At 47.8% G+C, this 25,537-nt stretch overlaps 1 protein-coding gene across 1 annotated transcript in view; it reads left to right on the top strand.

Moving 5' to 3' along the window:
* Positions 1–25,537, top strand: part of LOC144934747 (uncharacterized) — a 106,473-nt gene that overhangs the window by 24,362 nt on the left and 56,574 nt on the right. The window contains exons 2-3 of the mRNA XM_078860854.1: positions 16,793–16,852; positions 19,683–19,742. Coding sequence (XP_078716980.1) covers positions 19,695–19,742 — 48 coding nt within the window. The 5' untranslated portion in view covers positions 16,793–16,852; positions 19,683–19,694. The remainder of the gene's footprint in view (positions 1–16,792; positions 16,853–19,682; positions 19,743–25,537) is intronic.

Below are 25,537 nucleotides of genomic sequence, written 5' to 3'. Positions count from 1 at the left end.
GGAGGGCGGAGGAGTGACGCTCACAACAACGGGTGGCCAAAGCACAGCAAGTTGGCACAGGAGGGGGCAGAGGTTGTGCATCAGCCACTCATCTCGGTCATCTCAGTCAGTCGATCCGTGGCACTCCAGCCTCAATTGAGTACCTGGTATGGTGTGTAAACATTGCCACTGGGGAGACAAAGGCGGCCGGGCATGGTGCTGGCCACCTACCCCGTCGTGTGCCGTGCCGGTATTTATAGGTGCTCGCGAACAGCACTTGCCTCAACAGTCTGTTAAGGCTACACGGCGTATCTTTTGACTTTGTGTTTATTTGTATATATATGCATACACAATTTGCGTAACAAGTCTAACTATGTAAGTAGAATTACATCATAACAAAACCACACGAAAACAAGACTCGCTTGAATGCCATTACAACTATTTCATGGAAAACCAACTGATTCATTACAAAATGGAAATAGTTTTAGTCAACATTACTTGTAAGAGAGGTGACGCATCTATAAAATATGTTTCAGGTTATACAGCATTTGTCATCAATCCTGAAGCATCACTTCTCCGTCGACACCTCGTACGTGCCACAAGAGTTGATTTCCACGATGTCACGAGTTACGTCCCGAAAACGATGAATTTCCTGTTTAATTTAATCCACCTGGAGCCCCATGCTCGCCCGGCACTCTGTGGGTTGCACTCTGCGCCCGCCGGAGCCCCCTCCCATGTGAAGTGTCTCCGGTGCGCAGTGCCCGCGCCCCCCACTTGTGCATGCGCGTCGGCGCGCTGCCAGCCCGGTGCAGCAGTGGAAGGCCCCCCTCGCGTCTTCGCCTCGGGGGCGTCCGTCTTCCAGTGCGATGGCGACGACACCTCGCCGCCCTGTTTGCGTCACGTGGTGCTATCGTCGTTCGCTTTCGAGCCACGGTCGAGATTTTATACTAGCTATCGCCCGTGGTGTGACGCTGAGCACAGAGGTCAATCCAGACGCTGTTGCTGATTTCATTGCACCTTCTGGCGTTGCAGTTGAACGATGGGGGGTAAGGTACACCACAGTTAGTCGATTGGCAGGTCTTGTGCGATGGGGTATAGTGTGGGTTATACCCCCCCCCCCTCTGGCCAGTGTGGAAGAGTAGGCCAAATACCTTCCCTCTCGTAGAGGCCCTTCAACCAGCCGTGAGCAAGCAATTTCTCAACTGGCCGAGATCGATACACGTCGAACAGTGCAGCCATTCCCATCTCGATGTAAATCCACAGTCAGTCACGGAGATTACTTAAACCCAATTTGGGTGGGCCGTTCGAGGAGGCGTTTGGTTAACCTCGCTGCCGGGCAATCTCCATCCACGTCGCCCCACGCTGGTGGAGCGGGGGACAACGCTTTCTCTCTGCGGACGTTGGTGGCGCGTGCCGGAATCTCGCACGCGGCGGCACAGACATTTGGTGAAACGGTCTGCGCCTTTTTTCGGAAGGAGGGCCCGACTGGGACCGCTGTTGTGTCTGGGGTTCACGCGTCTGCCTGGTGGGGACCAGTCACGCAGCGTTGGTTGTGCTGCACTACGAGCCCTGGCGACCTGAGTTCGACTCCCGCTCGCGGCCAACACCGGCGACGATTATTTGAACCGGTCCTGGGCTTCCCTCACGTCAACTCGGCCTCCGATGGTGCGGTGTGTAAACATCACCACGATGAAGACGAAGGCGGCCGGGCGTGGTGCTGGCCACCCACCCCCTCGTGTGCTGTGCCGGCCTTCATAGATGCTCGCTAACAGCACTTGCCCCAACAGTCTTTGAAGGTTACATGGGGGATCTTTGTTTTGTCTGTTGGCACAATGCGACAGCCGCACGTCTGATGCTTCTCGCTCCGTGCGTCCGCGTGCTTGGCTGTTTTCTCTGTGTGTGCAGGCATCCAAATTGTCGGTGTCTCTGTATGGCTTCCCATTCATATGGTCTCCCCTCATTGTCTGTTGTCCATTTTACTGCCCGTTGTCTTGTCGAATATGATGTAAACAATAATAATAACAATCGTGGCAATAATGATCTGTCTTTTTGAAGTTGACCTGGTAGACAACGATATGAATGTTTGATGATTAGACTGTAATCTCATTAAGTAACAACATTTGCATAGTATCTAATCTAAGTGTGTGCAAGGAGGCTGGGTGCTCATTTCAAGGTGTCGAGATTCTCTCGTTCATATCCACCCTCGGCTCCATTGCTAATTCCCTACCTAGGACATTCGGCAAACGAGGAGCCCTCTGTCTTCCGACTCACGCGAGCTTCAATTAGAATCCCGCTCCGTTGTTCTCAATCGTGGAATCTCCTCCCCCCGCGCGAGCGCCCGGGACCAGCAGTAACCGCTCGCGTTTCGCCGCTCGGCAAATCCCCCCCCCCCCGTCGTTTGAAAATACGCTCGAACTCGTCTCGCTCTCATGGGTCGTTCCTGAATAATAATAATAATTCCAGGGGAACATCGTGGCCTGGCTGTTGCGCACCAGGTGCAACGCGTGCTCATTTTGCCAAGTTGACAACGGCGTGGCGGGAAGCGTGAAGGGGGCGGTGGTGGATGTGGGGGGTGGGGGTGCAGGAACGCTGCTGCATCCACGGTGGCTGCTGCTGCTGCATCCACGGTGGCGACAGCTGGTCGTGTGTAATTACGCCCGGGGATCCCCTTGTCGGGCCAAAGCAGCGCGCGAGCAAGGCGCTCACGTGATTCCGACCGCGCGGAATGTCGCACGTGCGTGGGTAGCGTGCGCAATGAATGTTTTACGGCCGCCGCCGCTGATGGTGCTTGTGCACGAGCGCGCACCTTTATTTGACACTTAACCGCGTGGCCCTGCGGATGTGGAGTTGTGTTCGTCAAGGGTCTGGTGGCTAGGGGCAGGAGGGGGGGAGGCAGTGGAGGTATTGCTGGATGCCGCTGACGTTTAGAGTTGGTGTTGGAGTTATCCCAGGATCAATGTCGATCAATAAATGTTTATTTTTTTTACACGAAAAGTCCCATTTGGCTGGTTACCCAGCGACTTTGCAAGGGTCTGTGGTGCATCGGCACAGAACTAAGAGTACCGACGTGAAGGTGCTGCACACAGAGGAACAGGCAACAACGGAATAGAATGCGTCAGAGAGGTACAGGTAAAAGGACAAAAATAAAATGAGGGCAACCTTTTTTTTATTATGCAAAGAACGTGCTCTTCTGCACACATCAGTGGTTGTGCTGGGCACCTGTCTGATGTGTTTGTCGGGTTGTACAGCGCGTTGTTCGGCACGTTGCCTGACATCTTGCTCGGCGTTCCGTCCGGGAGCATCTTCAGGCTCTGAAGTTTCTTCGCGAACTCAAGAACCTCCCGGCATGTGGAACGAACATCCCGCACCTCACCATGCCCGCGGCTCAGTCTGGAAACGCGTTCGGAGGGAAATTTGTGTTTATTTATTTATATAGATTTTTTAAATTCCAATTAAAAAGTGTCCTTGTTACTGCCAACAATGGGGTTCTTTGCCAATTTGTTGTGTGCCGCCCGTTTCATCCAGATGCGAGTTTGGCCCATCGGCTGTGTCGTGCATAAACCGTGTACGTGTGCATGTTGAACTTATTTCGCACCGTACGTAGCCGACCGTGCGAATCGGCACTGTCCGCTCAGCCGGTTTGCACGGAGGCAACGGTGCAGTCCCTGCAATTGTTGAGTAACTTCTGCAAGGAATTAATCATAGGAATCGCTTATGACTAACGTTTATAACTAAGTGTGCAGAGTTCTCCGGCGTGGGGCGTTAAATGCTTCCAAGTCATTCACGAGAATGGTTCTTCATGCAAGGCGGTCCCCGACTCTAGGGGCATTCTAATGTGAGTGTCCCGGTGTGGTTCTTATCATCATCACTCGTTGCTTTTATTTATCATCATCGCTTGTATTCATTATTATTGTATTATATTATGTTATTATATTATTTTATTATGTTTTATTTTTATTATTTTATTATTTCCCTTCTACGTTACATTTTCCCGAAAGAACCAAGAAGATGAAATTAAGATTTCATCAAAAAAAGATAAATACGTGCCTGAGTTGAAACGGTGATGCGGTGGTTAGTGCACCGCATTATGAACCTGGTGACCTGAGTTTTGAGTCCCATCCACGGCTATCCATCAGTGGCCAATGATATTATCTCAACCGGTCCTACGTACCCGCCCCTTCACCAACCCACACTTAGCAGCGTGGTGAAGTATGGTCAAATAACCCCCATGACCTTTATGGTATAGGGAGGCATTCAGCCATTAGTGGATGACAAATGGCTGTGTCCATGATTAATTATCCATTGTTTCTATGCACGCAAGACGCTGCCACAGTTTAGTGGTTAGCGCACTGGACTTGCAGTCCAGATGCCGCTGGTTCGACTCCATCTCCTGGCGCGGCAGTTGAAGTAATGGAGCAATTTTCAGTATCCACCTTTCTCCCCGCACCTCTGTTCACTCTGCAGTTTGAATGGGTGCACCGCGGTTTGTATATTGGCAGGTTGTGTGCGGTGAGGAACAGTGTGGGTACTCAAACCTCTTCCAAGACAACTGGCCAGCGTTGGAAGAGGAGGGCAACATTGCCTCGAGATGGTCCCTGTGGGGGTCCTGTCTGCCAGCAGTGGCATGAGCAAGCAATCTGCAGGGCTACGCCATTACCTTTGTTCTATACGTGAGAACACAATTTTACTATATTCTTGGTTCTTTCGCTAAAGTCCCTTCGACGTGACTTTGCAGGGATTCATATTCTTGGTTCTTTCGGTAGTCACGAAAGCTTTAAATCGAAAAATATTACAGTAATACGATAATTATAAGCCAAGAATGTGTGTGTGTGTCCCGCACGTGACGTCACTCCACATGAGGCCCATCCCCCCAGTGTGACGTCACCCCACATGAGGCCCACCCTTCCTGCATGACGTCACCCCACATGAGGCCCACCCCCCTCATTAATATTCATGAGTGGGTGGATTTTTACACGAACGCAGAGGAAGGTCGAGCTGAATTAAATAATGTATTACGCCAAGTCGCTTCAAATACGACGTTTCTTTACATAAAGTGACGGTAAAAAATAAATATACGCAGCACAGTGCTACATCCGTGCGTGACGTCACTGCAAAAAAGCCCCCCCCCCCCCCTTTATTAATATTCATGCCCGCGTGGAAATTTACATTAACGCACAAGAAGGTCGCGCACTCAACATGCCGTACCCCTCCCCTCATTAATAATCATGAGCGGGTGACGTCACTCCACATGCCGCACCCCTCCCCAATAACCATTAGCGGGTGACGTCACTCCACATGGGGCAACACCCCCCTCATTAATAATCATAAGCTGAGCAATTTTTTACTTAACTTTCGTGACTGCAGGAATTCATATTTTTGGTTCTTTCGGTAAAGCCACGTAGATCTAAAATAAATAAATTGATTAAATGAAATAAAATTAAACATGAATTGAAAATAATGAATAATATAATAAAGAAATTACTCTTTTTTTCAAATTATTATTTTTTTCTTTTTTCTATCTACGTGACTTTACCGTAAGAACCAAGAATATGAACAAATTTTCTATTGAATATTTCAGATTGACTGAAATATACACATGTCCTTGGATGGGCAAAAAGGCTAGTAAAAAATAATTACAAATAGTTAAAGAAATGTTCGAACTGCTCCACTGCTCCTGCACTCCAATACCGCCTAGTGCTCTCATTGTGATCACTGACATGTCCCAAATGCACGACACACGCTAATCCAGGGGCTTAATTTGGATCCTGACACTTGGGGATTAGCGCGGGCTGACTGCTTGCGAGATTTCCACGGGACCTGAACATTAATTTCGATAGCAGCTCACGGCAAAAACCAAATCCTCCTCCAGATTTTTTGAAAATGCGATTGTGTTTCTCTGACCCTCGCCCCAGTTTCGTGTGTAATTATCGCCGAGTTCTGTTTGGTTGTGTTGTGTGTTGTGTCCCAATTGTGGCAGCCTACAACCCGAGTTGAAGAAATGCTCATATCAAAAGTGAAATATCTCATTATCGTCTCAATAATGTCCGCAAGCTGTGTGGCTGACATTGGCTGTCCTACACGATTGAGATTTGTTTTCATGTGGTCACGTGTGTCATTATGACACTCTCGTGATCTTGACGCCATTTCAATGCGGTGCCATCACGATAATGGTATGACGTGCCTGATTCTCTTTTCTCAATAACACAGTTTTATACTTGGGCCAGCCTCTGTAAGTATCTCCAAGATGAAATTAATTGTTGTTTACGGTTGCATATTCCTTTGAGCACGTCTGCCCAATCGGTGAACATATAACCCACTTGAATAATTACAAGGTGGTGCGATCACTTATCCAAACGAGTGGGTGCCACCTGTTTCCCTTCACCAGGCCTATCTTGCCATTTACACATGGTGCAGGTAATGCATGGTTTAATTAGCTGAAGTAGTGATCGCGCATTGATCAGAAGAAAGGTTTACAATACGTCGTCGTAGTGGCGGTTTGCACAGCACTGTGTAAATTTTGGGGTTCACGCCCTGGGGCTGTGTGTGTGTTCGCGCGGGTTTCCCTGGCTTTGCCAGGTCCCACTTGATGCCTGTGCCAGAGCACAAACCCCTGATGGCTGGGAATCTCTCAGGGCCCTCATGTTAAGCTCACGCGAGAGCTCTGAGCCAGCGTCACTGAGATCCGTCAAGCCTTTGGAGCTTTGTGTGTGTTTAAGCATGGCAATACCCACGCCAGTGCACCGAGCTGCGGTCCTGGGTTTGAATCCTGGGCTCTCTCCTGCTGCCGTTCCACCCATGGGTCCCCTGATCACGGTAGTCAAACGCTCGTGGACTTCTCGAGTGATGAGCCGTCCCGGGTCATTGGGAGCGCTCGCGTCTGCCGTATCCTATGCGCTTCACTGAATAATAGGTTCTCATTAAAATTCACCACAGAGCCGGTACGGCTGACCTGCCACCGGCTGTCTGTTTTAACCCCGTGTGGGCTCGCTCGGCCCCACGCTGGGGTGAGGCTGTGCGAAGGTGCGGGTCCCGAGTGTCAAAAGTGCAGCCGTTCCACTGCTTTGAATAAAAGGTGAGTGCTAATATTTGCGGAATTGTTTGACAATGAGGAGAGTCAGACTGTGAGGGCATTTAATGCCGGGGTTTATATCACGGTGCCACATGGCTGATCTTGTGAAATACTAGAGAGCATTCTCATGTGAGTGTCCCGGTGTGGTTCTTATCATCATCACTCGTTGCTTTTATTTATCACCATCATCATCATCACTTGTATTCATTATCATTATATTGATTGCACAGATCAGCATATGCTGGCTATCATTGTCTTTTTTTCATCACCTTTGCAATGACTGAGTATAGGCTTTAGTATATGTTCTATTTCAAGCAACCTGTTAGTTACTTGAATAGACATTCACTATTTCATTAACATTTCCCTGGCTTTCCTTATAATGGATAATGAATCGGCAATGAGCTCTCGCATGCTTAAATAAAGGGTCATTGAACTGAATAATAGTAAACACATTGCATTCAAAGTGTGCACAATCATTGCAAAATTCACATCCTGCAATTGTCTAAGTGCCCAGCTGTCTTAGCTCATTAGGAAATAATTCCACACGGCAAGGCTTCAAAGGCAATTACCCACAACAACACAGTCATTTAGAGGCATTTTACAAATCAAAGTCTGCCACGAATCTCCACGCAACACCAGGCTGGTGAACATGTAGCGGGCGTGTGAGTGATAGTGTCTTCAATTGGTAGCGTTCGAAATCGCCTGCATTTAGTTCACGTGGCCATTGAGCTGCACGCGGAGCGATAACGGATGGGGCACGCAGAGTGGCACACTCCAGCCCATGAATGCGTACTGCGCGCACGCTGGTTTAACGCAGCCGTTTCATTGGCCCGACGAGCGTTTGGAGTGGACTGCTCCCGACGTGGGCAGCAGTGTACAAGGTTCAGGTGTTACCTACCTCGCCTGGTACACAGGAGGTCGTGGGTTTGATGCTGACCCTGACACCTGTATTTTTGTAGTTTGCGTGTTCTCCCCGTGGTCGTGTGGGTATTTTCTCCGGGTCCTCCGGTCTTTCCCTCCACATTTAGAAACATCCGTTTAGAGTGTTTGACTGCTAGAAATTTCCGCACGATGAACCGCTTGGTTGAGTTATCATTTGTGGCCAGGTCGCTTCTGAAAAAGAGCTACATAGCTCAGTGAGCCATACCTGGTAAGATAACATAATATAAATTTGAATAGAACTCAAAAGGGCAGGACTTTCATTTCCAAGCGACACGTCGCGCACCAAAATGACAAAAGCAGGGCAAACTAAACAAAATAGAGCGATGAAAGAAAGCAATCGGAACAAAAACAAATATACTGTATCACACGAGGAATCGGAAATATCTGACCAATAATTCCCTGCAGCGCAAATCGGCTCCGGTAGATTATCTCCAGGTTGATCAAAGCACACATGACGAAACTAAGCTACAGAAACACGAACAAATTACACCGATATAGCTTGACTTTAGCACCAATGTATTAACATACATGGATGCTGTATTTGTCAAAAACAAGAGGTCATTGGAGCCGTTGTCTTTGCCACCGCACAGAGCCACCGCTTGGCCCCTCAACCTGCAGTACAGGAGACACGTGACCTCCAAGGTCAGCTGTTAGTCTCGTCATCATTAGCTTCCTGAATGAATATGTTGCGTTAGATCGCGTGGTTATAACGCCAATTACAGCGATGCCATTATACAACCCAGTAACCTAACTACGGCTTGAAATGTTGTTCTTGACAGCCGAAGAACGACGTTCATTATCACCCTAGCGTAGTAACCACCTGAATGAAGGTCTTCCCCTTGTTTTGCTGACCACGAGATGTTGATGAGATGGACTTCCAAAAGGCCGTGCGGCTGATGAGTATTGTAAAAAAATACTTTAATTTTTTTTATGCGGAGCAACAAATATGACAAGTGGGCGTTAATCATTTTATCGTTGGCATTCTCACCAAATTATGCCTAAATAATTATTTTGTGTTGCATATTATAGTGTCGCGTCAAACGCTGACCCATTTTTCACAGAAAGGGTCCTTGCCCGGCAAACATCGGGCGGTTTGCCAGCATTGGTTCAAGCAAACCCGACGCTGCTGATGAGACGCTGAATGTGGACACCAGTCCAGGGTGTGCTTTTATTCAACCAATGCTGCTGCTCGGGTGACCTCCCAGAAGGCCATGCACCTGATGGGTTTATGCGACGAGACAAATGTGGGAAGGAAGCACTATTTATCCAGATGCTCAGAGGACAAGGATGTCGATGCTTAACTTCTACATTTTAAAAAGACTGTCCTATGACAAAAAATATAGGGTTTCAAGCTAATTGTCGTAATTCAGCGCTAATCAAAGCAAGACTGCAGATTGTAACTTATGGATTGTCAACTGCCGTTCATCTCTCTCTGGTCTGATATAAGGTCACTGCCCAAAGCTGCTCGTTACTTGAACCTTATGGGAGGACCTCGGTCCCATAAGCCCCCGGCTCTCGCATAAACTGCATTGCAACGTCATTTTATGTCTGTTGAAGGCAAACGATACGGCAATTAGTTCCTCTCGACGAGCTGTACACGATGCGCTAATCAAAGTTTCAAAGTTTTGTTTCTTCTGCGCATTCGTCCTCGCTGCTGCGCTTGGACACGACACGACAACAGAATGATCCGCGCCAGGTGGGTCGCGGCGTTTGTGCGCGGTGGGACGGATTCGCCAAAAATAAGTAAATAAATTACGTTTTTTCCGTTTATTCGGGACCCCGGGGTCCCGCCATAAGGTTCATATACCAATACCCAATACCACCCGCCATTCGCCACTAAGTGACGGTAGCACGTATACACACACGGAATGCAGGATGTGTATTTCACAAACTAAGTAGTGTTTGCTACTGATGGTGGTTGTGATTTCAACCTGTCTTAAAAAAAGAAATTGGACGACCATCCCAAGCGTGTCCCTCCTGCAGAATTTTCTGGATAGCAATATGAATAACAAATAAAGTATATCACAGCTTTTCGATTTAAAGCTTTCGTGACTGCAGGGATTCATATTCTTGGTTCTTTCGGTAAAGTCCCGTCTACGTGACTTTACCGAAAGAACCAAGAATATATATCACAGCTGATTTAAATAAATAAATACATTCTTAATCCACCAGTGGATGAAGGCCTCTTCACACCATGTCGGTCACCATGGGTATTTTTTTACTTCACCACGATGGTCAGTGCAGAACCGGTTGTGATATAGCTTGCCACTGATGTTTGATCCGTGTCCGGGAATCAATTTTTGTTCACCGTGTTCCTCGCGCAGGTCTCTAAGCAGTGCGCCGCCCATCCATCCACGGAGAATCCGTTGCACGTTATGGAAAAGTACGGCAAATTATACCGCCGTATTCTCCCGGGTCTCCATTGCACGCAGAGGCGCATCTTCTTTCAATCGGTTATTTCGCCGTTCTATACAACGCACACTGTTTGCCCGGCACTCTGTGCTCTGTCTCCATGAGCGACTCCCTGCGGGGCGAGTCGTCGTCTTAACGTTTTGTTGCCTTTTAATGAAAGCGCCGGCTCGCTCTTCGTCCCGTCGTGGTCCGACGCACAGCCCTGGAGCCGTCGATCCGTCCACCATCTCCCGCCCCCCCCGCCGTGGCGCGCTTTCTCAGCGCTAGCGAGCCCGGGATGCGCCTGAGTCCGTGCCAATAACAGGCGGAGACTTTCACGAGCCGGGGAGGCGTTCTCGCCGCCAGTGGCTTTGATCGGCCGCGAATGGACGCGAGCACGGAATGTGGAGTGGAGAAAACGGGCGCTGGAAATGCGTCGTGAAATTGCATCGATTTCGTCTGAAGCACGCGTTCAACCTCGAGGCGCATACCCGCGGGGTGGGGATTTTTCACTGGCCGAGTGCTTTGTTTGTCCTGCCAGAGCCCTCACCTTGTGTGCACAGTGGCAGTAGCAGCAGGGCCTGGGTTGTTCATCCATCGGTCGGTCTTGTGTGCCTAGCACTTTGTCTTGAGCCGCATTGTTTGTTGAGCTGTAAATACCCCAACACAACATTGCAGAAGCCTTGCCAACGCGCCCGTCTTCACTGTCTGCATCGGCATCATCGTGATCATCATTATTTTATTGTCATCATCCAGTGTGAAATGAGGGATGGCGATGGTCGTGATGGAGCATCATCGTTATCGCCGTCATACAACATTCCCCGTGAAATTAGGCACCGCAGAATGTTGCTGATAATTCCCGGCAACGGGAAAACTCAACGTAATTACGTCATCAATTGGTGTCTGACATTTGGTGCACATTTAGTCGTCGTCGTAGAAGATTCGAGGGAAGTGGTGTCGCCATGGTGAGCATGTTGAACTATGAACCCGGTGATATTTCAAGCGGTTTTGGGTGCCCTTTCACCAACCACACTGACCCAGCGTGGTCAATTATGGTCACACAGATCCACGCGACCGGCAGTCACCGTGTCAGGAGGCCTTCGTCCAGCAGTGGATTAACAAAGGGCTGTAAATTATCACTAATTGTTTCGCACAAAGAAATCCAGTATACTGCATTTTTTTCACATCTCATTTGCAATAGGACCATGTCTCGCCACTAGCTCCTTGCCCGGTAATACATTAACTTTACCGAACGAGTGAATACCCGCGCACACACACGTTCAACAAACCGACATAAAACGTTTAATTAGCCTTGTTCTCACCTTTCAAAAGATCAGCCTCTATGGCCTTCTCTCACTTGGTATGAAGAACAGAATTATTGAATTGATATTGCAATCGTTTCACCGAGTCGTGAATAAATGACCATGAACGGCGGCATTCGTGCGGGCGGGCGGGCGGCAGCACCTGGGAGGGAGAAAGCGGCGGCGATACGAGAGGGGGGAGGATGCGGGCAGCTCCAGATGCACGGGATGTGCAGTGTCACGGCGGTGCCGAATTTGGAGTGATGGACGCAGAATGAAGCTGTCCCTTTATGCGCCCCGTCCCCGATGAGGCGTGGCGACCGTGTGAAAGGCATCGCGATGTCTCGCACCGCCCTGCCCAGCATCGCTTATTCTGCTTCCCTGGATCGACTGGCTCTCTCCGTCCGTCCGTCTGTCTGTCTGTCTGTTTTTTATTTAAAGAAAGAAATCCCATGCAACAATATTATCTGTGACTACATGAATACGATACAGTGATGACTGGTTGTCATTAATGCGTCCGTGGGATGAGTGTAATTTTTATTTAAAACATTTATCAGATTTGGTCTCAGGATCTTTGGATGCGTCGATGGAAATTTCACATCTGTTGGATTTTTAGTTATTAAATGTATCGCCATTTAAAGTTTTTTTTTAATCTTTATCCTTCAAAATGTAGTCCTCATTGACCACGATGATTTTGAACTTAAATCAATTAAAATGTTGTTAATGTGTAAAGTTTAATCTTTAATTATTATCAATACAACATTTATGTGTCATCGTTTTTATCAAAAACGTTTTAGTTTAATAATGTTGGCTTTAATGAGCATAATGTGTATTTCGTTAATCATCTATCCAGTTAAGTGTCTGTGAGCTTCAAGATTATTTCTTGGTAGGGCCTCTTCTCAGTTTGTATTGCAACTGGGAGTTCATTTAAGTGCAGCATCTCCAGAAACTCCACACACACCATTTAAAGAACACGCAGACTCTACTGGTGGCCTTTGTTAACCTACTTTCTGTACTATTTGCAGATGCCTTGTTGCCCAGCAGGTGACAAGGCATCTGCAAAGAGGAGAGCATGCAAACTCAAAATATACAGCAGGCGTCAGGGTCGGGATCAAACCCACGACGACCTGTATACCAGGCGAGGGAGTTAACATCTCGCCACCGTGGTGCAATATTAGTTAGAATGTGTTAGTTGGTCGAGATTAATTACTTGAACGGTGACTACAACTGTTTTACGCTGTCTGTGTTGTTTGTTGTGGCCCAACTGGCTTCGTTTTAAGACCTTTAAACAAGTATTCTGTTGAATAGGCCCACTGTATGAATACCATACATGTGAGAGGCCTCATGATTCACACACACACACTCAACAGTTGTGCCAATAGGGGGTGCTGCCTTATTGGGCAGGTTTTACAGAGTTGAATCAAACTTTCACACGCAGTTTTAAGCTGGCATTGTACAAAACAAAAGCCAATAAACTCAATTGACTTTGATTTAAGAGCGCGCAAAAGACCAATTGAACACAGTTGTGGAGTCCTTTATCTATCCACACTTTCAGTCGTGGGGGTTTTGTATGTATGTTGAACTTCTTTCGCACCGTACGTAGCCAACCGTAATAATCGGAGGTGTGGGCCATACTTCACCACGCCGGTCAGTGCGGGTTGGTGAAGGGTTCGCCCATGATGGCTTCAGACGTCACTGATGTCAGCTGTGACTGGAAGTCGAACTCGGGTCACCAGGTCCACAGTGTGGTGTGCCAACTACTGCGATTCCGCTTCTCCCCTTGAACATAAAACAAATGTGCCTAAAGCTTTCTATCTATGTTCACCATTGCAAACTCACATTTTCTCTAGTCAATGACAATCCAATTTATGTTCACAATGTGAATATAAACGGAGCTTAATTATCCGAGATGATTAAATGCAATTATTTGTTATTGATGTAACCCAGGTTCCCTTTGTACAAGAGGCAATGCTGTTCCAAAGTGTCTCAATGGGTTTATTTCATCTTCTGATTAAATAAGGGTTACACACACATACAACACATGCACAAATGTATATTTGTTTAAAAACGTATGCATTGGTAGAATATGCACAAGACATCGTGTGTCGCATCCTAAATATTTTATATGAGCCCATATAATTGAAGAACTGGAAGCTGTCCTCGAAGGAAATTGCCACAGAGCTGCATAGCATGTGGAATGAAAGGGGAAAGTGATTAAATATTTAACGTGGCTCGGCAACGTCACTCGCGATGAAGGATCGCACGGGGGTACCGTGCTTTGAGAGAAAGGACACAGCACCGGTTAGTTAGGTCTGCTCCGTAACCCGCTGACTTTCACAAAAGAGCCCACAGAGTATGCATAGTTCCCATCGGCGTTACAAAGTAATGTGACGTAAAAATCAAAGTCACATACTCCTTGGTTCTTTCGGTAAAGTCACGTAGGTATAACATTTCTTGCCGTTGTTTTCACACCTGATGACGATTGCTTGTGTTGCAATCGAAACGTCGTGATTTAATTTATTTTATATTTTCTACCTACGTGACTTTACCGAAAGAACAAAAGAGTATGGATCCTTGCAGTCAAGAAAACTTCAAATCTAGAACAAAGTCACATTTTAAGTACTTTTCTGTTCAAATCAGCATTTTGGTGATGCTCATCTCCTGCTGATTACAGCCCTGAGCCAGTGGTATGAATTCCACATTCATAACGTCCCCAGACAGTGCTACTCATTTTATTGGCCCCCAGAAGACTGATGGGCTCAGTTAACCCCCACCCAAGGATTTGAACTCGCAGCCTTCTGCTTGCAAGCCACTCACTCTGCCGCTAAGTGACCTGTCCGGTTACATTAAATCATTCAGGACAAGTGCATGTGAAGTACTTCGTTTTATGTGTCCACATGCCCATGCGACAATCAAATTCTACGTAAGAATGCAGGTGCAAATTGTGCTGCATTATTTTTGATCTGTAATAAATTGACTTGAAGGCATCGGTCATGTTGAGGGTGATATTGAAAGACATTTTGAAATCGTCCAACTGTGTCTTGACATTTTATTTTCTCTCCCAGCTCTATCGTGCATGCTCGCTGACGGACGTGTCATGAACTCAATCACTTTGCTTAATTGTCCCAGGTTGTCGAAGGCAGTTTCTCTAAAATGATAATCATGAGGTCTTCCAGCCTGTGTCATAATGAATCCGCTGGTCTTCGTCATGTGAACGGGTTTTTTTTTTGGACATCTGGCTCATATTGGTAGGAACCTCCTGGTTACACCAGCCCACAGGGGATTATTGTGTCCGTTCGTCGTGCAGGGAGGGGCTGGGTGGGGAGGGAGGGGCTGGGTGGGGAGGGGAGGGTGGGTAGGGGCTGGGTGGGGCTGGGTGGGGAGGCGAGGGTGGGGAGGGGCTGGGTGGGGAGGGTGGGGAGGGGCTGGGTGGGGAGGGTGGGGCTGGATGGGGAGGGGCTGGGGTGGGGTTGGGCTGGGTGGGGAGGGGCTGGTCAGCCCGTGGTGCCCTTATAAAACTCAACGTTTAACCTACTCATGCCGGCTTGTGCCCGCCCTCACAGTCGGCCATATTTGTGAAATACACCACGCCGCCGTTGACCCTGGCCATTGACCGAGCAACCCAACGTTCCTACCAGCTCCCTCCGCAGGAATGTGTTTAAGACTGCTGCCCTGTGCTCCGTCGTTGTCTTCAGCAAGTCACTTTGCGAGCAGTCAAGGGCTCGCGAGAATGAAAATAAAAAAACACTTGTTCTACATTTTATTTACCGGTTTAAAATGTTGTGGCTCCGCAGCTTGCTTATGTAACGGTGATAACTATTATTTTAACGTAACCTTTGGCCAGTGCATCCTCTTCGGTTAGTACCAAGTGGTCAACATCTACACTGGACAGACAATTATATTTGTGTGTGTGTAGTGCTATATACCGACTATAATCAACCAGGAATGTCTGTCCTTAATGCTCGTGACGTCACTCCACATCGACCGCCCCCCCTCATTAATATTCATGACCAGGTGACGTCCTCCAAATGGACACACCCCCCCACCCCTCCCTATTAATAATCATGAGTGGTGGGTGACGTCACTCAATATGGAGTAATAATCATGTGCAAGTGACGTCACTCCACATCGAACAGCCCCCCTCTTTAATAATCATGAGCAGGTGACATCCCCCAAATGGACCCCCCCCCCATTATTACTACCTACTATAATGAGCCAAGAATGTCTGTGTGCAATGCTCGTGACGTCACTCCACGTCGACCAGCCCCCCTCATTAATAATCATGAACAGGTAACGTCCTCAAAATGGACACCCCCCCGCCACATTAATAATAATTAGCGGCTGACGTCACTCCACATGGGGGGGGCGAGGCGCCTCCTCCCCCCTCCTCGGCGTCAACTTACAACCCTCACTACAAAGGCAGAACCCTCACGTCACGCGATCTCCTTAAAGCTGTTGAGACATCAAAGTAAAAAGGACGTCATGATGGACAAGGGATTATCACTATAAAATGAAATGGGTCTGTGTCACCGCGCCCTTGCAAATTGCACACGAATTGATGCAATGAATATCACGTCGCGGTCTGCTTTTTGTTTGCAAGTTTCCGATTTACTGCAATACACCCGTCCTTGGACGGGCAAAAGGCTAGTATACATATATTTAATAATAAGGTTCATTGTTTAATATCGATTCTTAATTGTATTTAGTCGTTTTTCAAACAGTTTTTTTTCTGAATAGTTTTTTATTACAAATGTTTCCGTTTTTTTTTTTGCTGAAATAATTTTAGCAAATTGTACGTTGACAAAGTGACTGCTGCGATTGCCAGGTGGCTCAGAGGTCAGGGGGCTGAGCTGGCACCACTAAAGTCCTGGATTTAAATTGAGGTCTTGGCCATCTGTGATTAAAATTGCGTTCTCAAGTCTCACAGCCTGCTCACCGATAACACAATCGGAATGAAATTGGTTCAAAAGAAGAAAAAAAGAAGACTGCACCTATGCTAGCGGGCCTCACCACGTCCTGGCGTATCACAGCAGCATTAATGGTCATTTCTCTAACAGCAGGCAGTCAGTGGAGACTAAACGGCGGGGGATGTCTGTCTTTGTGCCTACAGACAGAAGAGATAAAGAGGAATGCCTTTCTACCATCCTGGAAGAGCCAGAAGACCTGCGAGGTGAGCACATGACACGCTCGCAATGCCCGACTTTAGAGTTACCTCCCAATCCGCTGTTTGCCCAAGCTCTGAAAACCTTGCTCAAATGGGGCAGCGAGCCCATTCCCCATCTGTCTATCCCCTGCTTTTCATAACCCTTTTTGCTTATGCTGACGGTGTGTTTACGTTTTGGCTTAACTTTCGTGATTGCAGGAATTGATATTCCATGGTTCTTTCGGTAAAGTCACGTAGATAGAAAAACTAATAATCAAAATGAAGTGAATAAAAATACCACTGTGTGTTTACGTGCGTCACAACGTGATGTATCGGCACTGTTTGTTTCCGGCCTCTTGATTGCTTTGGACCTTTTTGGGCCTCGGCTCAAACTGTGTGAAGTAAAAAAACGCCCCACATCGTTCCCACTAATCGGCTTGTTCGGTACATCCGCCGCTTCTCCCCTTCTAGCCACCGACCCGCAGCTCGAGCCAAGGGCTTTCCTTTAGTAGGGAAAGGTGATTGTAATGTGTTGTCATGAGGCTTGCCATACGTCAGCACTCTACCCCTATTAGATAGCCGCGCACCCAAAGCCTTGTGTAATGCCTACGTTGCCTTGTTGCCGTGAACCTTCCCACTTTAAATTCGTGGCATCACAGCGGGGTGATGTCATGAACTCAATTGATTTCTTAATTGCCTTTTTGATGGTTTACATGGTTTTGAACAAAGTGGTTCTAATCAATGTTTTGTCCGCATGGAGATGAGCTTGGCAGTTCCTGTCCAATCCATTTGAACATCGGAAGATGATGTTCTATAATTGATATCATCGCCAACTCTCGCACTGAAGTTTTACTTGGCCTGCCATTTGTACAGGATTGATAAAATGGATACCACTTTGATGCAAGTCACCAGTGCAGATGGATTGGGTCATACCATCTCAATGTGGAGTTTCCAGCACTTTGCCTCCATTGGAAATCAACACGGCCAAATCCCCTTTTGGGAATTGCTGCCTCCTTCACGATGGATGTCTTAGTGGACAATCATACATTATCACGAATAATAATATTGCAAATCATTTTCAAACATGGGCTATTGCGAAGTGTGTTAACCACTCCACCCCTGCCCCCACCCTATGGCACGTTAATCGATAGAACTAGCAATGTCTCCCGGTGACCTGATGTTGAGAGTAGACTCGGCACATTTCACGTGACGGGTCATGAGCCCTGTTGTAGACATGCTAGCGTGCGCACAGCCAATTTTTTTAGGAGGACTACGACTACATTTATGCACATTCTACTTCATTGTTATTTCAATTTTTATTTTAAACGTTCATGCTGAGCCGTGGCTTGCCGTAGCCAAGCCCATTTTCTACATGGCCTGGGGGAAACGTAAAGAATTACCGGCAAGTTTGTGAGCCCATGCCACCTTGATGCTTCTGCCTTGCCAAAACGCGGCATGGGATCCTTTATGTACTCCAGTGCCCTGGCGATAAATGCTAAAGTTGTCATGCTTTGATATTGGAAGGTGATGTTGCCAGGAGAGGACTGGCCTATCAGTCCGTTGTCTTCATAAATGCCTCTGAGTAATAATGTTCTTATAGCAGTGGAGTGAAAATCAAGGGGACTCCAGCTGGTTGACAAAACGTTTTCTTTTTTTAAAATAGCAGCATATTGGCAAGTTTAATTTGGAATTCTGAGAACTAAAGTGATATTTGTGATGAGTAACTCTGCATGTGTGAGGAGCTATGCAGTATAGATGATAGCATTTTTTAATGACCTGCCAGACCTGAATAAATTACTTATCAGCTGTGAAGATCAATGAGCGTTTAGATTTGATTCTGGGCATGCGGGACCTCATCTGTCCTCCTAAAACTCAGACGGCTCGGCAAAGCTGTCTGCTGAAAATTGTATCTATTCATGAATGCGCTCTCCGTGTGCTGATCTGGTCTGGGTCACACGTCCTGCTTGAATGTGAGAATCCAGTCCGTGGTACAAGAAAATCCCAAAAACGAGAGCGACGATTTCAGAATGAATCCACAAGAAAATTCACAGAAAATGATCACCCTATCCCTCTCTATGTTATCCTTTGTAGTGCTGAAACAACAATATTAAAAAAAACATATAATTAAAGTTACAAATGTATTTATACTTTTTTTACAGAATAACAATTATAACCCAATGCCCCACGTTAGTTTAGCTGGCAGTATTCTTTAGAAAAGTGTACCAATGTTTTGAGCAATTTCCTGCCTTCAGAGTTATATATAGGACCTTGGGCTCAATATCGTCTTGTTGTAATAGCCTCATGATTTTTTTCAAGGCTCGTCAAGGGGTTGCTCACAGGAGAGGATGAGAGCGAGGGGCTATCTCCCTTAATGGAGTACAATTGGTTTTATTGAACGGATTACATCTGGGATACGTCAAGTCCGGCTCCGCTTGGGTCACTGGTAGAGCGGCGAGAGCGTGACGGGCATCGCAGTGAAGGGAGGTCGCCAAACCGCCCATCACCACGGGCCGGGACGCGTCGCCCCTTGCGGCCGTCTGGAACGCTCTTCAGATATTCGGAAGCCGCTTGAGCTATGCACTACTAAATCATCTAGATTGACAACTCTTTTCTTTAGAACTGCTTCATGTGTTTAGTTTGTTAACCCCCCCACCCCCCAACGCACCTTCGATTAGCACGGTTGGCTATGTACGGGGCGAAAGAAGTTCAACATACACACGGTACACACATCGCTTGACCCGTTCTGACCACGGCACATGGCTCTCCTTTCACCCTCCCCCACCGTCCCTACTGCTGCCGCTGCTGTTTGCTGCTGTTCGCAAATGCCATTGCTCCTCCGCGGGATGACGCCGGGCAGGCTACTCGCAGGATGGAGAGGCTGGGACTGCTCGCAGCCAAGCTCAGGAAGACAGCTCAGGTAAAGGCATTTTACACCGAAGACTAATAATTAACGACACGTGACATCCACACTGTGCTTACATCGCAAGGTGAGCATGAAGGTGCTGTGTTTCACAGACGAATATAGTCTGCCAGTTGGGGGCGATGTCGCCACGTGGGTTGACTTTGCGGGGACATTTTCTTTTCTGGACCATGACGTCGGCACACGTGGTGGGCCTACTCTTTTTTTCTCTCATAGCATCACGTGATCTTTTGACGTCCACTGTAATGCAGACGGCACGCATTGTTGGGTTAATGAGCCGCAGTATTAATCGGGGCGGCCGCTGAGCTCGAACCCGCGAACCTCTGCGGATGTGCCGCTCCCACAACTTGCCTGCTTTGCGTCCAGGGTGGCGGGGCGTCGGTGAGTGGAAAGCGCTATGGCAAGGGGGGGGGGGGGCTTTGAGTCTGGATTAATTTACGTGTGGCTGATGCGGCCTTTACAAGTATTACAAATTGACAACTTACACTAACATATTCTGCGTAAAACATCGCCACTGGGAAGACAAAGGCGACCTGGCGTGGTGCTGGCCACCTACCCCTAAGTGTGCCGTGCCAGCCTTCATAGGTGCTACTCGCTAACAGCATTTGCCCCAACAGTCTGTTCGGGCTATACGGGGGGAGCTTATAACGCTTCTCAAAACCAAGCAGTGACTCCAGCCCAGATAAGAAGTGGCTAATTGAGCAGCACATGTTCTAATGCCTTGCAGGAGATCTGAGAAAACAAGTAAGTCGCATATAATGAGTGCAACTCATTTACAATGGAAGCACATCTCGTTCCTGCTGTTAAACACTTATTTTCAGTTGTTCCCACTTGGCAGATTAATGCTTGGGTCAACACGCTATGATTCGGTGATTGCATTCATACATAGTGGGGTTTCGTTTTTTTTTGTTCCGTGTGCATTCACTGCCTAATTTAGCTCCTGTTATCTATTCCAGTTAACAAGCTTATTTTTAGACCACTTAACACCCGCATTCGTGGCACTAATGGGACGGTACACCACAGGTGAGAAAAGTGTAATTACTGCCTGTGCGAGATCAAACTGCATACATTTTTTTTTTATTCCCTACCGAACTCAGGATATCCGTTCGTTATTCCGATTCGTGCCATGGATAAGTCAACGAGTAGATACATTATCCGACCTGTTTAGTGTTGCCACTGAGCATGGCATATTTATTTATTTTATTTCCCATAATGCTCCACTGTATTGCTCAGGTGAGTTATATTGTTAACAATGTCCACGAGTGTAAATTATTTTTTATGGAGGGTCTTGCTTGGAATGTTTGGTCCGTTTCTTCTTTGAGTGTTTTTCTCGTGGGAGGACACTGGAGTGTCCACCGATAACGCTCGTAAATCCACACATACCGGTCATGAACCTCGTCACTACACTGCCACATGGTGGCCACTTCATAGCCTTGGAGATGAGGAACCCCTCAAGCTCTCAATGATCTCTCAACCACCCAACTGCACCTCCTGATCACTGGATTTACAGGCGTGTGCCACCACGCCCGAATAAACGATCTTCTCTGATTACACATTCGAACATATTTCTTCAGATCTCCTCCCGAGCACCGAACTGACCTGTTGCTTATTTGACCACTTCCCAAGTGGACTGGAATTACTGTTCAGCCTTGAGAAACATCGGATGCCTACCTACTCGCACGCTTTTGTCGTCGTGCGTTCCTGCGACTTGAGTGTCGGTCATAGATCAGTGTCGCCCACCCGCAGGACTCTTCGTCCTCTTAAACATTCGCAAATGTGCACAGGCGGCATTTGCGACGGGCACCGAGTGTCCGTCCCCGTGTCACCTGTCTCTTGGTGGCGGAGCGCAAGGCAAGAGAGGGATGGTATGTGGCTGAATGACGTCGCCAAATTTAGCTTTTTTTTGCCCGTCCGAGGTTGTTGTTATTGTTGTTGTCATGTGAGAACGCTGCGTGCTGTGGCCACTGTGGTGTGGCTATGCCGACCTGCTCGCTCGCATGGGCTCAGTGGGATTGCCTTGGGGCTTTATGCGTTCGGCTCCGTGGAATTCTGATGTCTTGCCGATGTGGTGACCTGCAGAGCGGAGGTGAGCGGGATGTGGGGGAGGGCGGATTTAGGGCTCGCGCTGGTCACAGCCTTTGAGCTTAATAACCAGTCTCGCTTGAGCCCCCGACGAAGCGGGCTGGCTAGAAATCTGCGGAAGCTGTAAGCGCCATATGTGACATGAACCCTTTCCCGTTGTGAGATGTCTGCAAGTTGCAGGGTGGGTCCCGTTCACCGCTGAATCTCGGGACACGCAAGCGGTTAGCGTAGCGCCGTGGTTTTAAAGACATTGTGCTCACCACAGAGAACTGTAGCGACACGACCACATTCTATGGTTGCTGGTGCCAAACTATGCCACACGCCCTCCCACATGGCCTTGTGGGAGCCTCGGAACTGATAAAGTTATTTTAGTTATTTTAGTTTTTTCCCCACAATTCCATTCCGATCACATACATGCGCGTCATCGGAACAGAATTGTAAGAATATCTGATGGCGTACAAGTACGTCATCGGATTGGGAAAGGGTTAAGGGAAGCTCTATGTTCAGTGCCCCGTGAGTTTGCCAGCCAGTCTGATCGAACGGTCAAGTCAGAGTCTCTCTTGGAGCTGCAAGGAAAACCCCATGGGATGGTACCACTAATTTGTTTTGGCAACTTCTAGCCCATTGATGGGCATTCTACATTTCATTGGCAGGGTCTACTTTTCATGAGAATGATTAGAAAAAAGTCAATAATCATCATGCTTCGTTGACCTAGAAAAGCCTTGCTGGGTCTCAAGGCCTCTTTGAGCAGTTCCTGCTCGTGATGTGACGTGATGATATTGGAGTACCCAGAGGAAACCCGTGCATATGAGACGATAACCGGCAAGGCTCTGCACAGATGTAGAGGCAATGCACCTGCTCAACTGCTTCCTACAGGCACCTTGTTGCCCTGTAAGTGGTCATCTCTCGTACATTATGTGGTTGTGATTCACTATTCCGTCTTCATGTGGCTGCATTGCAGGAATACCCACACCGAGTATAATGAATCAAAAAGGGTTCTGGCCTAGCATCACAAAGAAATCGTCGTCATCAGCCATATTTGATCCATTGCTGGATGAAGTCCTCCCCACGTCGACTCGTGATGCGGTGATCCATCTCGCTCGTGCACGAGTTTGTCTCACCGCTCCATCTCCACAGCGGCGGGACAGTGGTCAGCGCTACGAATCTAGCGCCCCGAGTTCGATTCCCGCTCATGGCCACCAACACCGGTGACGATTATCTGAACTGGTTCTGAGCCTTCCCTAGGTCGACTCAGCCTCAAATGAGTACCCGGTGCGATGTGTAAACATCGCCACTGGGTAGACAAAGGCAGCCGGGCGTGGTGCCGATCACCCAACCCCTTCGTGTGCCGTGCCGACCTTCATAGGCGCCGTTCGCTTAACAGCACTTGCCCCAGAAAGTATTTCAATGCTACTATATGGGTGGTATTTGTCTTGCCATAGCATCACCAGTCTCCATCCGTGAGCGATTATCCCTCCTCGTGAGGTGTTTCGCCAAAGCCCACTTTCCGTAGCAGCACAAGATGATGTCTCCGGCGTGTGTTTGTTCCCTGATCCACGTGTTTCTGTGCCTGTCTCACAGTGCGGTTCCAAGCGTGCACCACTCCATGCTTTTTTTGTTTGCCGTTTTCAGTGCTTTTCCTGAAGCACATACCATTCGCAAGCAACGTGCACTAATTGAAACGCATTTCCATTCATCCACATTGTTACTTTGCTTTTCGTTGTCAAATGACGTTTTCCCCGAAGGCACTCCATCCTGCCGTCACTTGCCGCCTCTACAGGCGTACACATACTGCTGCTGTGCGTTTCAATGTTGTCCCTCTTGACTATTTTGTTCATTTTGTTCTCAAGCAAAGCAATAATCTCTTTTTAAAAAACAGTCTTCATCCTTAGTGAGACTGGCCTGGGTGAATAAAAGCACCTCCGATTAGTGCGGTTGGCTACATGCGGTGCGAAAGGCGTTCAACAGACATACATGAATCAATTATTATACAGTGTCATTTGTAAGACCACGCAGGGAGTGTAGGATTATAGTTTACTGCTCAATAGGCGCCCAGTGATTATCCCATCTTACCATTTGATTGTCACGAATCGGGGGGGGGGGGGAGTCGCGGTTTCATTCAGCGGTTGATTCCCATTTGGCACAATGGCACATATGCAGCATCTCTGGTAACTCGAGGGTTTTACAGAAGCGACTTCGTGCAACTTACGAATCGAAAGCCATGAAACGTGAACATTGTATTCTGCTATGAGCGATGCACCTCCGCGTAGTCGCACGCTAACTCTTTCACAACAGCTGTTCTGGTTGTAGCATCAGCGTAAAGTAAATTGCGCAAGAGTATTCCAGCATGCGTTCCTTGGGAAGTGGAGAACATTGTCCCCAGTGGAAGTTCGGCTTGCCCCCAGGATGCCTGCCCTTGCTGGACGCACAGAACCACACCCTTAAGATTAACCTTGAGATTCCTGGCCAAGCGTTTGGATGCGTGGGTGCCCTGTCGATGTTTGATGTTGCTATGGACGCGAGTCTGGTGGGGCCAAGTTGCGTACGACTGGGTATTTTGAGGCCCTGCCCGATGCTTGGTCCTCCAGTCATGTATGACCCTTTCTAAGGTCTCATCACGCAACACACACATACACTCTTCCCCAATCACATTGTTATGTTGCTTGAGTTTCTGGCTTTGTTGGTCGGCAATTTCGTTGTCCACTTTTGCGTTCGCTCACCGCATTCGTTTATTTGGTCCGTATTTTTGATTAATAGGGATTGGGGGTCTCTCATTGTCCTGGGATGGGCCATAAAATCCGACTTGTCTAATGCCCTAAGCCCGAGCACATGCACAATACACATTTCCGGGCAATTACCCAACAGGGAATGCTGCCTTGCATAGCTGTCATGCTGCAGCAAGTCAACGAGCACATTCTCCGCGTGGGGAAAACACGCGAGAGAAGACCAATGACTTCAGCCTGAAATTTCTGTCCAGGTCTTCGTCATCGAACCCGACTCGAATCGCCAAGCACGTGGCAGTTTTCCCCCTCTGTTTCTGATTTACGCCGTTTCTGTGGTCCCACGTCTGTATGTAATTGTGACAGATTTTTGTAATCTGCCAGGGAAAAAAAAAGCGGAGCAAAGGGATTTCTTCTTAATCAAAAGGGTCACGCGTGTCCGTACGTCGTTTGCACAGCGCAAATCCCATTCTGACTTGACGACATGTGCCGTGCTGGCCCGTCTGTTCGTGTGACGGCGAGGGATGTGGGCATAATCACGGTGGTCCAAAAGTCCGGACACACAGGGTTACAGGCGGTCTCTCCGGTTTACGACGGTCCGATTGTACGGAGATCCACATTTACGACGTTTATATAATGCCACCACGGATTGAATTACGACGCGTAAACTTGATTTACGATGCATCTTCCGACACGGCTCCGAACACATTTGAACGAAGCCGGTCTTGGTTTCTGATGTGACTTGGCGTGGAGCTTTTGTTATTCTCAATTTTTTCGTGTGGATTTTTACCTCTTAAATATGGCTGGTAAAAGGAGAAACACACCAGCTCGTGATGTCACTACAGTTATCTGTGGGTTTCCAGGAATGCTTGGTGTCGCAGAAGCGGGGGAATTGCCTGTGTTTCATTTATTTTAACAAATGTTCAAATTGCCTTCCATTAATATTAACGCCTGCATGAATTATCTTTGAAATGAGTGTAGGATTTTTTT

This window comes from Lampetra fluviatilis, chromosome 11 (genome assembly GCF_964198595.1).
Source record: "Lampetra fluviatilis chromosome 11, kcLamFluv1.1, whole genome shotgun sequence".
Lineage (NCBI taxonomy): Eukaryota > Metazoa > Chordata > Hyperoartia > Petromyzontiformes > Petromyzontidae > Lampetra > Lampetra fluviatilis.
The sequence above is the reverse complement of the archived record's forward strand: the minus strand, read 5'-3'. Positions and strand labels throughout refer to the sequence as shown.